Genomic DNA, 14,781 nt, shown 5'->3' with positions numbered 1-14,781 from the left:
TGTGTGTGTACACTGTGTGTGTGTACACTGTGTGTGTACACTGTGTGTGTACACTGTGTGTGTGTACACTGTGTGTACACTGTGTGTGTACACAGTGTGTGTACACAGTGTGTGTACACTGTGTGTGTGTGTACACTGTGTGTGTGTACACTGTGTGTGTACACTGTGTGTGTACACTGTGTGTGTGTACACTGTGTGTGTACACTGTGTACACACACTGTGTGTGTGTACACTGTGTGTGTGTACACTGTGTGTACACTGTGTGTGTACACTGTGTGTGTGTACACTGTGTGTGTACACTGTGTACACACACTGTGTGTGTGTACACTGTGTGTGTGTACACTGTGTGTACACTGTGTGTGTGTACACTGTGTGTACACTGTGTGTGTGTATACACTGTGTGTGTGTACACTGTGTGTACACTGTGTGTGTACACTGTGTGTGTGTGTACACTGTGGGTGTTTGTACACTGTGTGTATACACTGTGTGTGTACACTGTGTGTGTGTGTACACTGTGTGTGTATACTGTGTGTGTGTACACTGTGTGTGTACACTGTGTGTGTGTGTACACTGTGTGTGTACACTGTGTGTGTGTACACTGTGGTGGGCACAGTCATCTCAGTCAGTCGACCAATGCCATCTTTTCATCAATTTATTATTTTCAATTTTTTTTCGTTTTCTACCTACGTGACTTCACCGACAGAACCAACAATATAAATGTTCATCAGCTGCGCCACGCTGTGTGGGAGCTCCCTGGCCTGTCGCTCCGCACGAAGCTGCGTGGAGCCGTCTGGAAGGAAGTTCTCTCAGGCTGCCCCCCCCAACGCCTCCACGCAGATTGAGGCGAGCCGAGTGGAGGCGAATTCTATTTTGACTTGAAACTTTCGTGACTGCAGGAATACATATTCTTGGTTCTTTCGGTAAAGTCACGTAAATGAAACAAAATGACAATTTAAATAATAAAAATAAATTATATTTTTTATTTGTGTTTTCTATTTACGTGACTTTACCGAAAGAACCAAGAATATTGTAGCACATTCTCTATTTACTGTAGAGGTTCACGGTTCAAATCCGACAGGCACACCTAGCTACCCCAGTAACATTCACCACAATATGCGCAGTCTGCTTCACGGCAGCTGTAAAACATAGCGCTGTGTCATTCACAACGCACAGGTCATTGCATGTTGGTGCCACGGTCAAAATTGTGGCAATTCCAAACATTATCCAGAAACTACACAAGGGAGATGGCGCGTCAATGATCGCCCCCTACCGACAGACTCATGTCCACGTGCAGGCCGGTGCAGGGCCACCTTGTGCCACACAGGGGCAGCTGCCACTTAGGGAGGGGTCCTTCGATTGTTTGAGATGAGATTCGATACGAAACACCGAGTTGCCGAGGCAGTTAGGCAAACGACTTATGAGTGCAAATATGATGTTGGTAACGTAGTGAACGCTTGGGAGCTTCATTGTCTCTCGCTCCTGCTGACAGATGTACCCAGCCCACAGCTCCACAGCTACCAGCTGCTCCTACTGTGCAGGTTCGGCTACGTACGGTGCGAAATAAGTTCAACGTACACACAGAGACTCGGAGCAAGTTTGAGTCGCGTGTAGTTGTGGGCGCATGTTGCTACTGACAGTAGTTGAACACGGTTGGAAAGACGCTGATAGAGACACACACAGAGACTGACAAGTGAGAGGTGGACAGACACAGACAAGAGGAACACAGAAAGAAAGATACAGAGACGACAGAGACACAGTCAGCGAGAGAGAGACACAGAGGGGAACAGAGACACAGACGGACAGAGAGATGTTGAATCGAACAAACTTAACTCGCTCCATTGAAAGTTTCCTCGATCTTTGCCCATCACCGGAAGTCGTTCTAGTTAATATTTATTTCATTGTGTGTGGTGTGTACGTGTAAGCAATGTGGGATCTCGATGTATGAGGATATGAACAAGATCAGCAGACAAGACGTCTTTCATACACTTTGCATCTTTGAGTAAAGTCACGTAGGTAGAAAAATAAAATAATAATAAATAAATCACGACGTTTCGATCGCAACACGAGCGGTCGTCCTCAGGCGAAAACATCCAAACATTGTCGCGTCAGAAGTCACGTGAGCTACGGCACGTGACAAATATAAGGTGACCCCCCACCCCCCGTCCGTGACTCGACCCGCTCAGCTGAGCATCGTTTTAATGTGGTGGGCTCACGCGAAATTGATTTCTGTAAGACGAAGGTACTTTGAAAACCCACTGACTATACTCTTTTAGAAATAGATTTTTACCCTTTTATCTGGCACGAAAACTAACACCTTTATACAAGGGATCATGTTTGCAAGAACCACAACACAAGCAGTCAAAATGCAAACAAAAAGAGACAACTTTGATAATGACATGCACTGTCCTAAAATTTGATTGGTCCACACCCGAGACGGCTTTTCTTAGAGCCTAGTCTCCACTGGTGTTGGACCAGAAGACGCCAAAAGGCGTATAACTCAAAAACAGCGCACTATCCGAGTATTGAGAGCTCGGGGTAAGCATTTAGACTGAGACCTCCTTTGCCAGTAGCAAGATATAACCACAACACAAGCAGACTGCTTGTGTTGTGGTTATGTCACACATGATCCCTTGTATATAGGTGTCAGTTTTTGTGCCAGATAAAAGGGTAAAAACCTATTACTATATCTTGCTACTGGCAAAGGTCTCATAGTATACTCTTTAATATAAGTGTTGTGTCCGTAACTAATCACACGGAGACGTCTGGTTGAGGCAACGTGTTTATTATAACAACTCTTTCGAACTCGGCTCTACACACTACTGTAACACAAAGGGGTACGGCCCCTTCCACAACGATAGCCTCCGGGAGTGACAGCCTCCCTTCTATCGCAGCCTGCACACTCCGGGCTCTGCTACCCACGGGTCACTTAGCCCGGCGTTAAGGGAAGACTGGACGACCCGTCCCAGCCAGGGTACGGGAGCTCACCTCTGGTCCGCTACAACCCGGCTCTGGCTAGAGCCTCGGTTGAGGGTCCCCGGGTGCTGGTCCAGTCTTCAGGTCTTCGGATGTCTTCAGGATTGAGTTGGTGAACACTGCCCGGCCCATCCAGAGGGCCGGCCTTTTATCCCCAGGTCGGGGTCACCCCTCCCCTCCTGACCCACACCCCCCTCCCAGAACCTTCTGGAAGGTCTTATCTTAAGGGGCCTTAGGGACGGGTGGGGGGGGTCAGGGGTGTAAGTCTCCGGTCACGGGGGGGCCGGGGGTTTAACCTTTGGTCGACCCCTACGCACCTCGCTATCTCTCGGCTGCCCCCTGTTGACCCGTAAACGTAGTGGCAGGTCAGCTTACAGCACCTTGTTATGGCGCTTACACACAACTTCGTGACTAACGCTGCACCTTCCATAGTGTTCCTGCAAGGGACGCTGCAAACATACGGACCCCCTGCATGAACGACGGAGGCGCAGGGACAGACGTTCAATCGCGTTGGAATCTTCTCGCACGGCCAGCTCTGTGTCGCCTCATCTCGATCCCGCGATCCCAACCAGGTGAAAGTCCGCATCGAACCGAACCCCCGGCAAGGCCATCTACTTAATGACGAGAGAAAATTCACACGAAAAATCGTTTTCAATGAATAAGCTTTTAATGACGAAATAAAATTATGTAACTCAAAACATAATACAATTCAAAGTTTTTTCATTTTCAAACTTCAAAACGGAGCATCGGGAGCCTGCGTGGAGGCGTCGTTCGTGTTAAATTTTTTTCGTGACTTTCCTGGCCCAAGGCCGTCAATAGTTGAGAGGCGACGCAGGCGGTCAGGCTTCAACCTTTGGTTGTGAACTTCCAGACGTTAATCAGCATGGACCATTTCTTGTGCTAATTCACCAACATATAAGACGTCATGCAAAATTCTAATGAGTGTTGTTGTGCAGAATGTATCTACTAGATGTGCTCTGCCTTGTAACCGAATACAAATCTGTACCAAAAATGAATTTCAAATGTAGTCTCTTAAATTACTTCCTTGCTATGAAGCAGATCAGCAGACACGACATCTTTCATTTATCGATCTCTCCACGAAACAAAGGAATGTTTTACACAAACTATGACTAGCACAGCCTTCTGAGAGTGCATTATTGATTCAGTGCAAGCCACCTGTGGACCCTTATTGGTGCACAGCATCTCAAAAGCAGCCGGGCTGCTTCAACCGTTACGGACATCCAGACGTTAATCAGCAAGGACCATTTCTAGACCTAGTTAGACAAAATCTACGTCAACACGTAATACAAAACTATAATTCGTGTTGTAGAGAATGTATCTCCTCTACGTGTAACTGATTAATGATCCGAGTGTGCTCCCTATTTCAAAGGCAATGAGTTGCTCCAGAGGGAGCTGCTTCCTGAAAACACAAAAATACCCTTTGCCCTGTATCACAAGAACAATGAGTCTCACCTGAGTTATCTGTACAGGTTACTTCCAAAACACACACTTTGTCCAAGCATCACTTATTCAATGTTTGACACTTATAGGCAAAATGTTACATGTACGCACACAATCAGACAAGTATTCATTCTAAATTATTGACAGGAATATTAACAAAATTGAAATACTGCACTGAAATATACTGCATCAGGTTACATCGTACTAACAAGAAGCTATTTTAAAACATACGCACCGTCTGCTTAACAGTGTATGTACAACATACCATTGCACCATTCAAAATGAGTAGGCCATTGCATGTTGGCGTCTGGGTGAAAATGTATCAAATTCTAAACATTACCTACAAACTCCACAACTGAGATGCCACATCAACCATCGCCCCCTACTGACAGGCTCTTGTCCACATGCAGGCCGGTGCAGGGCCACCACCTTGTGCCACACAGGGGCAGCTGCTACTTGGGGATGCTCTTCGAGTGTTTGAGACGAGATACAATACAAAACTCCGAATTGCCAGAGGCGATTAAGCAAGCACCATATAAATTGAATTAATAGACTCTAGTGAATGCTTGGGAGCTTATTGGCTTTCGCTCCTGGTTAGAGATCTACCCAACCCACAGGTCCACAAAGACTGGCCACTGTTACGCTGCAGGTTGCACATAGGAATTGAGTGTTCAACTTCACATTCTTGTCATTAAAGGCCTGTGACAAAGGTGCATCTATTGCAGTGACATCGTCTCAAGCTTACACATCTACCGGGTCTCCATTTGATTTTGTATTGTCTCGCAGGAAGTCCACCCACACTTCCACTTCCACAAACTGCTGGGAGTTGCCTCGCTCTGCCTCACAGTCAGAATTCTCCTCCTGCTTCACGTTGCCTACATCGATGTGAAGGTCCGATTTTGGAGTAGAATTTTCATCTTCATATTTTACCTTCACTTCTTCGCTCTTCACCATCACTTCTTCACATTTCACCTTCACTAATTCGCTCTTCATCGTTACTTTTTCACATTTCACCTTCACCTCTTCATGTTTCACCTCGATCCCTTTAAAAGTGTCCAGGCTGGGATTTTCTTCCGGTTCTTGTTTCATGAGGGATGCGCTCATTGCGGCACTTTGACTTTCACAAGATGATTTTAGACTCCACTCCTTGTGGATCTTCTGCTGCTTTTGAGATCTCTGGTGTACATGAAGATTTGATGAATGTGCAAATGCCTTTCCACACACACTGCACTTGAAGGGTTTTTCTCCCGTGTGTGTTCTCTGGTGTTTTTTAAGAGTAGATGACTGTTCAAACGCCTTCCCACACACACTGCACTTGAAGAGTTTCTCTCCCGTGTGTGTTCTCTGGTGTTTTTTAAGAGTAGATGAACGTGCAAACGCCTTCCCACACACACTGCACAAGAAGGGTTTCTCTCCCATGTGTGTTCTCTGGTGTGTTACAAGAGTAAATGAATGTGTAAACGCCTTCCCACACACACTGCACTTGAAGGGTTTCTCTCCCGTGTGTGTTCTCTGGTGTTCTACAAGAGTAGATGAACGTGCAAACGCCTTCCCACACACACTGCACAAGAAGGGTTTCTCTCCCATGTGTGTTCTCTGGTGTGTTACAAGAGTAGATGAATGTGTAAACACCTTCCCACACACACAGCACAAGAAGGGTTTCTCTCCCATGTGTGTTCTCTGGTGTTTTTTAAGAGTACATGATTGTGCAAACGCCTTCCCACACACACTGCACTTGAAGGGTTTCTCTCCTGTGTGAGTCTCTTGTGCCGTGTCAAATGTCCAGTACGATCCGTGCTGTATGCACAACGGTCGCATTGATGCCTTTTTGCACCGAGCTGCGCCGAGTGCCTTTGCTCCATCAGACCAATTCTGCAGAGGAAGCAACAGAGGAAGCGTCAGCTGCAGACAGAAACAAAATATCCACACAATCTACACGTCAGTATCGATGCACAGAGGAATGCATACACACAGTAACACATGACTTACACGTCTATATATTCATGATATAGTGAAAAAGTGTCCCAAATTCATCACACGGGCTGTTATGGCACACGAGAGGGCTCATGGTCATAAACGTGCCTGGAAGCCCTCGTATCTTCAAAATGAATGTTAACCCAAAACTCCAAGCACACAATTTCGGCTGTCCGGCTTCAAAAGGAATATTTATGAAAGCTAAATTCAGGTGACATAGCAAAGGGTGTTGAAAATAATACTATTTGTGTTATGCAGAAATGCATAAATGAATGTTCAATCACAACTTAGAGGTGTGAAGCCAGGCACAGATGTCCTTGAATGCTGGGATGAACAGTTCCGACTTCAGCTGCACGTGTGTTGTGATAACTTCCTGACTCCATTCTTACAAAGAGTTCCAGAGGAAAACTAAAATAAACTGTTGTGATACAACCTCCGTGCTCAATACAGTTAATAGACTTTACTGCAAATGCAAACTTCACACTGTCACACACTGGCATGGTAAACAGTTGGTGGTGTGTCCAGACGCATGCCTGGCCACCTTCATTCACTCAGTATTAATGCTTCCTTACTCCACCAAGTAATTAATTGAAGATCAATCAACATCGCTGAGGCTGCGTGTCTCTCTCTCCATGTGGTGAGATGTTAACTACCTCTCCTGGCATACAGGAAGTCGTGGGTACGAACCCGACCCTGACGCTTGCTGTATATTTGGAGTTTGCGTGTCTCTCTCTCTCTCTCCCCGTGGTTGCGTTGATTTCCCTCTGGATCCCACTCCACATGCAGAGAGTTTTCATGCAGGAGGCGTTGCAAACCAATGCGCCCCCTGCATTAATGACGGAGGCGCAGGGACAGACGTTCGATCTGCGGACGGCGGTCTCGTCGCACGGCCAGCTCTGTGTCGCCTCATCTCGATCCCGCGATCCCAACCAGGTGAAAGTCCGCATCGAACCGAACCCCCGGCAAGGCCATCTACTTAACGACGAGAGAAAATTCACACGAAATATCGTTTTCAATGAATAAGCTTTTAATGAAGAAATACAATTATCTAATTCAAAAAAATAATAAAGTACAAAGTTGTTTCATTTTCAAACTTCAAAACGGAGCATCGGGAGCTTGCGGGGAGGCGCCGTTCGTGTGCAATTCTTTTCGTGACTTTCCTGGCCCAAGGCCGTAAATGGTTGTGAGGGGCGCCGCAGGCGGTCAGGCTTGCTCCAACCCTTGGTTGTGAACATCCAGACGTTAATCAGCAAGGACCATTTCTCGTGCTAATTCGACAAAACCTACGTCAACACGTAATACAAAATTATAATTCGTGTTGTAGAGAATGTATCTCCTCTATGTGTAACTTTTGAGTGGTATGCCTTGTAACTGATGAATGATCCGAGTGTGCTGCCTATTTCAAAGACAATGAGTTGATCCAGAGAGAGATGCTTCCTGAAAACACAAAAACACCCTTTGACCTGTATCACAAGAACAATGAGTCTCACCCGAGTTATCTGTACAGGTTACTTCCAAAACACACACTTTGTCCAAGCATCACTTATTCAATGTTTGACCCTCATAGGCAAAATGTTACATGTACGCACACAATCAGACAAGTATTCATTCTAAATTATTGACAGGAATATTAACAAAATTGAAATACTGCACTGAAATATACTGCATCAGGTTACATCGTACTAACAAGAAGCTATTTTAAAACATACACACCGTATGCTTAACAATGTATATACAACATTCTATTGTGTCATTCAAAACGAGTAGACCATTGCCTGCTGGCATCTGGGTCAAAATGTACCAAATTCTAAACATTACCTACAAACTCCACAACTGAGATGCCACATCAACAATCGCCCCCTACTGACAGGCTCTTGTCCACATGCAGGCCGGTGCAGGGCCACCACCTTGTGCCACACAGGGGCAGCTGCTACTTGGGGATGCTCTTCGAGTGTTTGAGACGAGATACGACACAAAACTCCGAATTGCCAGAGGCGATAAAGCAAGCACAATAAAAATGCAATTATGATAACATAGTCAACGCTTGGGAGCTTATTGGCATTCGCTCCTGGTTAGAGATCTACCCAACCCACAGGTCCACAAAGACTGGCCACTGTTACCCTGCTGGTTGATCCTAGGAATTGAGTGTTCAACTTCACATTCTTGTCATTAAAGGCCTGTGACAAAGGTACATCTATTGAAGCGACATCGTCTCTGGCTTACACATCTACCGGGTCTCCATTTGACTTTGTATTGTCTCGGAGGAAGTCCACCCACACCTCCACTTCCACAAACTGCTGGGAGTTGCCTCGCTCTGCCTCACAGTCAGAATTCTCCTCCTGCTTCACGTTGCCTCCATCGATGTGAAGGTCCGATTTTGGAGTTGAATCTTCATCTTCACATTTTACCTTCACTTCTTCGCTCTTCACCATCACTTCTTCACATTTCACCTTCACTTCTTCGCTCTTCACCAACACTTCTTCATATTTCACCTTCACCTCTTCATGTTTCACCTCGATACCTTTAAAAGTGTCCAAGCTGGGATTTTCTTCCAGTTCTTGTTTCATGAGGGATGGGCTCATTGTGGCACTTTGACTTTCACAAGCTGATTTCAGACTCCACTCCTTGTGGATCTTCTGATGCTTTTGAGATCTCTGGTGTACATGAAGATTTGATGACTGTGCAAACGCCTTCCCACACACACTACACTTGAAGGGTTTCTCTCCCGTGTGTGTTCTCTGGTGTGCTACAAGACTTGATGACTGTGTAAACGCCTTCCCACACACACTGCACTTGAAGGGTTCATCTCCTGTGCGAGTTATCTGGTGCCGTGTCAAATCTCCAGTACGATCCGGGTTGTTTTCACGCCGGACGCATTTCTGCCTTTTTGCACCGAGCCGCGCCGAGTGCCTTTGCTCCATGAGACAAATTCTGCAGAGGAAGCGACAGCTGCAGAGAGAAAAAAAAATATCCACACCATCTACACGTCAGTATCGATGCACAGAGGAATGCATACACACAGTCACACGTGACTTACATGTCTATACTTATTCATATATTCATGTTGTAGTGAAAAAGCGTCCCAAATTCATCACACGGGCTGTTATGGCACACAATGAGTGGGCAAATGTCACAATCGTGCCTGGAAGCCCTCGTATCTTCAAAATGAATGTTAACCCAAAACTCCGAGCACACAATTTCGGCTTTCTGGCTTCAAAAGGAACATTTATGAAAGCTAAATTCAGCTGACATAGCAAAGGGTGTTGAAAATAATACTATTTGTGTTATGCAGAAATGCATAAATTAATGTTCAATTGCAACTTAGAGGTGTGAAGCCAGGCACAGATGTCCTTGAATGCTGGGATGAACAGTTCCGACTTCAGCTGCACGTTTGATGTGATAACTTCCTGACTCCATTCTTACAAAGAGTTCCGGAGAAAAAATAAATAAACTACTGTTTTGCGATAACCGCCATACTCTAATAGAGTTAATAGACTTTACTGCAAATACAAACTTGACACTGTCACACACTCAGAGGTGGAGCCAGGATTTTCAGGTAGGGGGGGCAACCCCTCCAGCAATGAAAAATGAGAGGAGTTGTTAGTAAGTAGAGAGTTGTTAGTAAGGAGTTGTTAGTAAGTAAAGAGTTGTTAGTAAGTAAGGAGTTGTTAGTAAGTAAGGAGTTGTTAGTAAGTAGGGAGTTGTTAGTACGTAAAGAGTTGTTAGTAGGGAGTTGTTAGTAAGTAGGGAGTTGTTCGTAAGGAGTTGTTACTAAGGACTTGTCCCTTATATTCTTAGCTCTTTCGGTAAAGTCACGTTGAAGGGAAACAATAAAATAATAAAATATATATAAAACAATAAAAATTCTCACGACGTTTCGACCATAACACAAACGGTTGTGTTATGGTCGAAACGTCGTGAGAATTTTTATTGTTTTATATATATTAGTATTTTATTGTTTCCCTTCAACGTGACTTTACCGAAAGCACTAAGAATATGAATTACTGCAGTCACGAAAGCTTTAAATCAAAATTTGACTTGTCCCTTGCTTTTTAATCAATGCGTGTGAAAGGTATCACGCTCGCTGAAGGTGTTTGCCATCAGGGAAGTCGTGTACTGTATACGCAACTGCGCACAATTCTGTAAGTCGCTTGTAACTGCTTTGCCGTTAATTATTGCCAATTATGGACTCGGACTGTTGTCCTCTCATAGAGTCCCTGGCACGTAATAATATGCCACACGGTGGCAGTGGGGGTCGCAAAATGCTGATTTATCTATATATATTAAATGGAAATGTGTGGATATGTGTGTCTGTTCGAAATGTTTAGCAAACTTCCCAACATGCTACACACTTGAGACTTGGCATGTCGGTAGGTTCCATACTGTACACAACGTAAAAAGAATAAAAATAGACTTTTAAATTCTGGGGGGGGGGGGGGAGGAGGGTGGGGGAATGACCATGAAGTTTGTGGAGTCAACCCGCAACACACCTGAGTTAAGCGCTCTGTAATGTTTACCCCTACCATATGGCTCTTCGTGCGCTGTACTTCTAGGAGGTGTTAACAGCGTGCAGGGAGATTTTAGGTGGCGCTTCGCTCCTGGCTGATGAAGCCATTGGCTTCTCGGAGTTTCAATACATATCCGTGCGAAGAACGGGTACAACGGCTATCTTAAATATAAAGCAGAACATTACACCTGTTTGTGTGACGCAGCAAAACCTCTCCAACGCTGTGCTCTGGCGTCATGAAATTTTCACAGCTCATGCTGTCTGGAATTTCTAAGTGAACGCGACTATTTTCAGCTCGCCACGTCATTCCCTTCCCGAGTGGCCAAAATCGACCTTGCGTAGAAGTGGATTAAGGTTAAATTTCCATTAGTGAAAACATCCGATTTAGGTTACTTGATTTGTTTCGGCTTTTTTCCTTCGTGCGAGCATCAACATTTCCGGGTTTTTCAGTGAAATATAAGGGAATATGAAATGTATCCAAGACAAGAATCCAAGTCCCGGGCGAAGCCGGGTAGTGAAGCTAGTTACTAATAAACCCCAAGGATCCGATCGAAATTAGGGATTTCGATCGGATCGTTGGGGAGGAACGTGCCACCCCACCCCCACTGGCTCCACCACTGTCACACACTGGCATGGTTCACAGGTGGTGGTGTGTCCAGACCCACGCCTGGCCACCTTCACCTGCTCAGTATTAATGGTTCCTCACTCCACCAAGTAATTCATTGAGGATAAATCAACACAGCCGAGGCTGCCTGTCTCTCTCACTCTCCCCGTGGTCGCATGGATTTCCTTCCCGATCCCCGGGTTTCCTCTCCACATGTAGAGAGTGAACACGGCCACGCGCCCAAAGTGAACACCGCCACACGTCTAGAGTGAACACCGCCACGCGTCTAGAGTGAACACCGCCACGCGTCTAGAGTGAACACCGCCACGCGTCTAGAGTGAACACCGCCACGCGTCTAGAGTGAACACCGCCACGCGTCTAGATTGAACACCACCACGTGTCTAGAGTGAACACCGCCACGCATCTAGAGTGAACACGGCCACGCGTCTAGAGTGAACACCGCCACGCGCCCAGAGTGAACACCGCCACACGTCTAGAGTGAACACCGCCACGCTGTTGACAAGCCCCACCTTGTTGTTGTTGTTATTGTGGGCAGGTCGCTTCTGAAAACAAGAGCGGTTTCACCAGCTCAACGTGGGCGTGGCCTGGTAAAAAAATAAAAATAAGACTGTGAATATTTAAAACAAAACAAAGTTACAGAGTAGCGAGCCAGGTGAAGAGAAATTTAAACTAAAGCAAGATACTCTTTGGTTCTTTCGGTAAAGTCACGTAGAAAAAATAAATTAATTAAATAATAGTTTCAGTTTCATTTATTTGGTATAGCCCTGTGAGCCATTCGGCTCTTGAATCGGGTGCAACCGCAACAATCAAAAAACTTAAACATGAACAAGAAAACATCTTGAAGTGACAATGTGACTCTGTAAACAGAAAATCCAGGGGAAAACAGCAAAATATTCCACAAAAAGCACCGTACACCATCGCTGTATGCAAATAGCATACAACGTTTCGATTGCAACACAAGCAATCATCATCAGGTACAAGTGATAGAGAAAAAAACCTAGTAAACTTAGAAACGTAATGCAATACAACACAGAGAGTCGGCTAACGTAACAGTCAACAACACCCCACCTGGTTGATAACGTTCTTCTAAAGATTGCTCAATTTGAGAGAGAGGCAAAACACAGACACGGAGACACGTAGACAGAGAGAGATAACACAGAGACACACAAAGAGAGACACACACATAGGCACACAGAGAAACAACGCCTCTGTGTCGAGGCCTTAAATAAAGAGAGAGGGAGGGTAGAGAAGTTAGCAAGTCAATGCAAGGCCGTAGCCATGGAGTCAACATTGGGGGGGACCAAATCTTCCAGGGGGTCTGGGAACCCCCCCCCAGAAAAAAATGTAAATTTGAAAACTTATTTCCTGCCATTTCCTGCGTAAAATATTAACAAATTTCACTAACACATGGGATGGATTTTGTATTATTTGATACAATCATGTCTAATATTGAATTACATTGCTCTGTTTTTACTTTTTTAACTTTTCTTCTTTCATAGTATGTAATGGCAGAGATTAGGGATTCATAAAGTACAACGCAATCATATAAACAGAAATCTATGCATTGTTATATGAAGACAAGTCCAGATTTTGTGGCCAAGGTTTAGCAAATTGTTGTTTTTATTAACATAGCATAGCAATTATTATTTAGAAAACATTTTTATAGCAATATTATATATTGTATATTGCTATAGCAATATATTGGGGGGGGGGAGGACATTTTGAGCATATTTGATAATTGGGAGGGTTGTGTCCCCCAATATATATAATTATTATTATAATATATTATAATTATTATAATATATTATAATTACGGCCTTGTGTCAATGAGAGATTTGGAGCTTTGGTAACTGCAGTAAATAATAATAACACGAGGACACACACACACACAGAGAGAGAAAGCACACTTAATCAAACAAACTGAGTACATCTTCTTTGGTTCTTTCGGTAAAGTCACGTAGAATGAGAATAAAATAATAAATTGATAAAATAAAATAACACAATAATATTCTCACGACGTTTCGGCCACAACACAAGCGGCCTTCATCAGGTGAAGGGACGAGACTGTCTGGTAGGACAGTGCTGGAGTGAAAGAGCCACGTTCAGATCACGACCTTTAAGCTGTGTGAGAGGAAACAAAGCACCTTGACAAAGGAATTAGCATAGAATTTAGCATTGAAATGGCTGAGTGATTAGCTTGTGACTGGTCACAGAAATAGCTATGTTAAAAGTTAAAGCATACACATCCGCAGTCACAAGCTAATCACTCAGCCATTTCAATGCTAAATTCTATGCTAATTCCTTTGTCAAGGCGCTTTGTTTCCTCTCACACAGCTTAAAGGTCGTGATCTGAACGTGGCTCTTTCACTCCAGCGCTGTCCTACCAGACAGTCTCGTCCCTTCACCTGATGAAGGCCGCTTGTGTTGTGGCCGAAACGTCGTGAGAATATTATTGTGTTATTTTATTTTATCAATGTATTATTTTATTCTCATTCTACGTGACTTTACTGAAAGAACCAAAGATGATGAATCATTGCAGTCACGAAAGCTTTAAATCGAAACTGAGTACAATTACGAAATCTAATGCAATGCAACACAGAGAGTCGGTCAACACACAAGTAACGCATAGCCTGGTGGATTACTTTCTTACAAAGATTGCTCAACTAAGCGAGAGAATTGAAGCAAACGAGATCAGGCGAGGGCAGGAGGCAAGATCCAACGTGGCTAGGCCCAGCGCTGTAAAGTTCCAACCTGGACATCGCTTCCAAGCTCGCTGCTACTCAATGGACATCCCTACGAGAGAGATAGCGAGGCTCTACCTCGGTAAACAACAACAAACACCACCACAAACACAACAACCACCACAACAACCACCACCACAAACACAACAACCACCACAACAACCACCACAAACACAACAACCACCACAACCGCGATGAGAATTTCTCACCTCGGATTTCAGTTTACGCGCGGAGCGGCAGATTCCGGTTACCTCGTGACGTCACGCGGCAGGAGGCGGTGACATGACGTCACTTGCGGGGAACAAGACACTCCCCACCCACAATGAGCGGTTCTGTAAATTAAATAATTTATGTTAATGAGCCTGGCCCATACGTGGAGGGATGGGGCATGGGTGCCAAACTCGTCGCAATAAACTCGCGACGGCTTTCACGAATACATTATGTTAATGAGGATTGTACTTGAACAGGATTGTACTTGAACAGATAACGAAAGCGACCCA

At 44.8% G+C, this 14,781-nt stretch overlaps 2 protein-coding genes across 3 annotated transcripts; both read right to left on the bottom strand.

Annotated features, from left to right (window-relative positions):
* Positions 1-3,653: 3,653 nt before the first annotated feature.
* On the bottom strand, positions 3,654-6,458 carry LOC142908290 (uncharacterized). The gene has a single exon (XM_076058776.1). The coding sequence runs from the start codon at positions 6,250-6,252 to the stop codon at positions 5,176-5,178; it is 1,077 nt and encodes a 358-aa protein (XP_075914891.1). The 5' UTR covers positions 6,253-6,458; the 3' UTR covers positions 3,654-5,175.
* Positions 6,459-7,414: 956 nt separating this feature from the next.
* Positions 7,415-14,621, bottom strand: LOC142908298 (uncharacterized). 2 transcript variants are annotated; one of them, XM_076058792.1, is made up of 3 exons: positions 14,491-14,621; positions 12,050-12,124; positions 7,415-9,357 (listed from the first exon to the last, which is right to left on the bottom strand). In XM_076058792.1, the coding sequence occupies exon 3, from the start codon at positions 9,327-9,329 to the stop codon at positions 8,628-8,630; it is 702 nt and encodes a 233-aa protein (XP_075914907.1). In that variant the 5' UTR covers positions 9,330-9,357; positions 12,050-12,124; positions 14,491-14,621; the 3' UTR covers positions 7,415-8,627. The 2 variants fall into 2 exon arrangements, with proteins under 2 accessions (XP_075914907.1, XP_075914909.1); XM_076058794.1 differs by having other exon boundaries at positions 14,533-14,614.
* Positions 14,622-14,781: the final 160 nt, after the last annotated feature.

The sequence above is a fragment of the Petromyzon marinus genome (genome assembly GCF_048934315.1).
Source record: "Petromyzon marinus isolate PM22_M1 ecotype Great Lakes invasive population chromosome 78 unlocalized genomic scaffold, UKy_Petmar_22M1.pri1.0 chr78_unloc.1, whole genome shotgun sequence".
NCBI lineage: Eukaryota > Metazoa > Chordata > Hyperoartia > Petromyzontiformes > Petromyzontidae > Petromyzon > Petromyzon marinus.
The sequence above is the reverse complement of the archived record's forward strand: the minus strand, read 5'-3'. Positions and strand labels throughout refer to the sequence as shown.

What these genes read in the sequence shown, in the direction of transcription:
- LOC142908290 (XM_076058776.1), bottom strand. Translation starts at nt 6,252, where the DNA reads ATGCGACCGTTGTGCATACAGCACGGATCGTACTGGACATTTGACACG.
- LOC142908298 (XM_076058792.1), bottom strand. Translation starts at nt 9,329, where the DNA reads ATGGAGCAAAGGCACTCGGCGCGGCTCGGTGCAAAAAGGCAGAAATGC.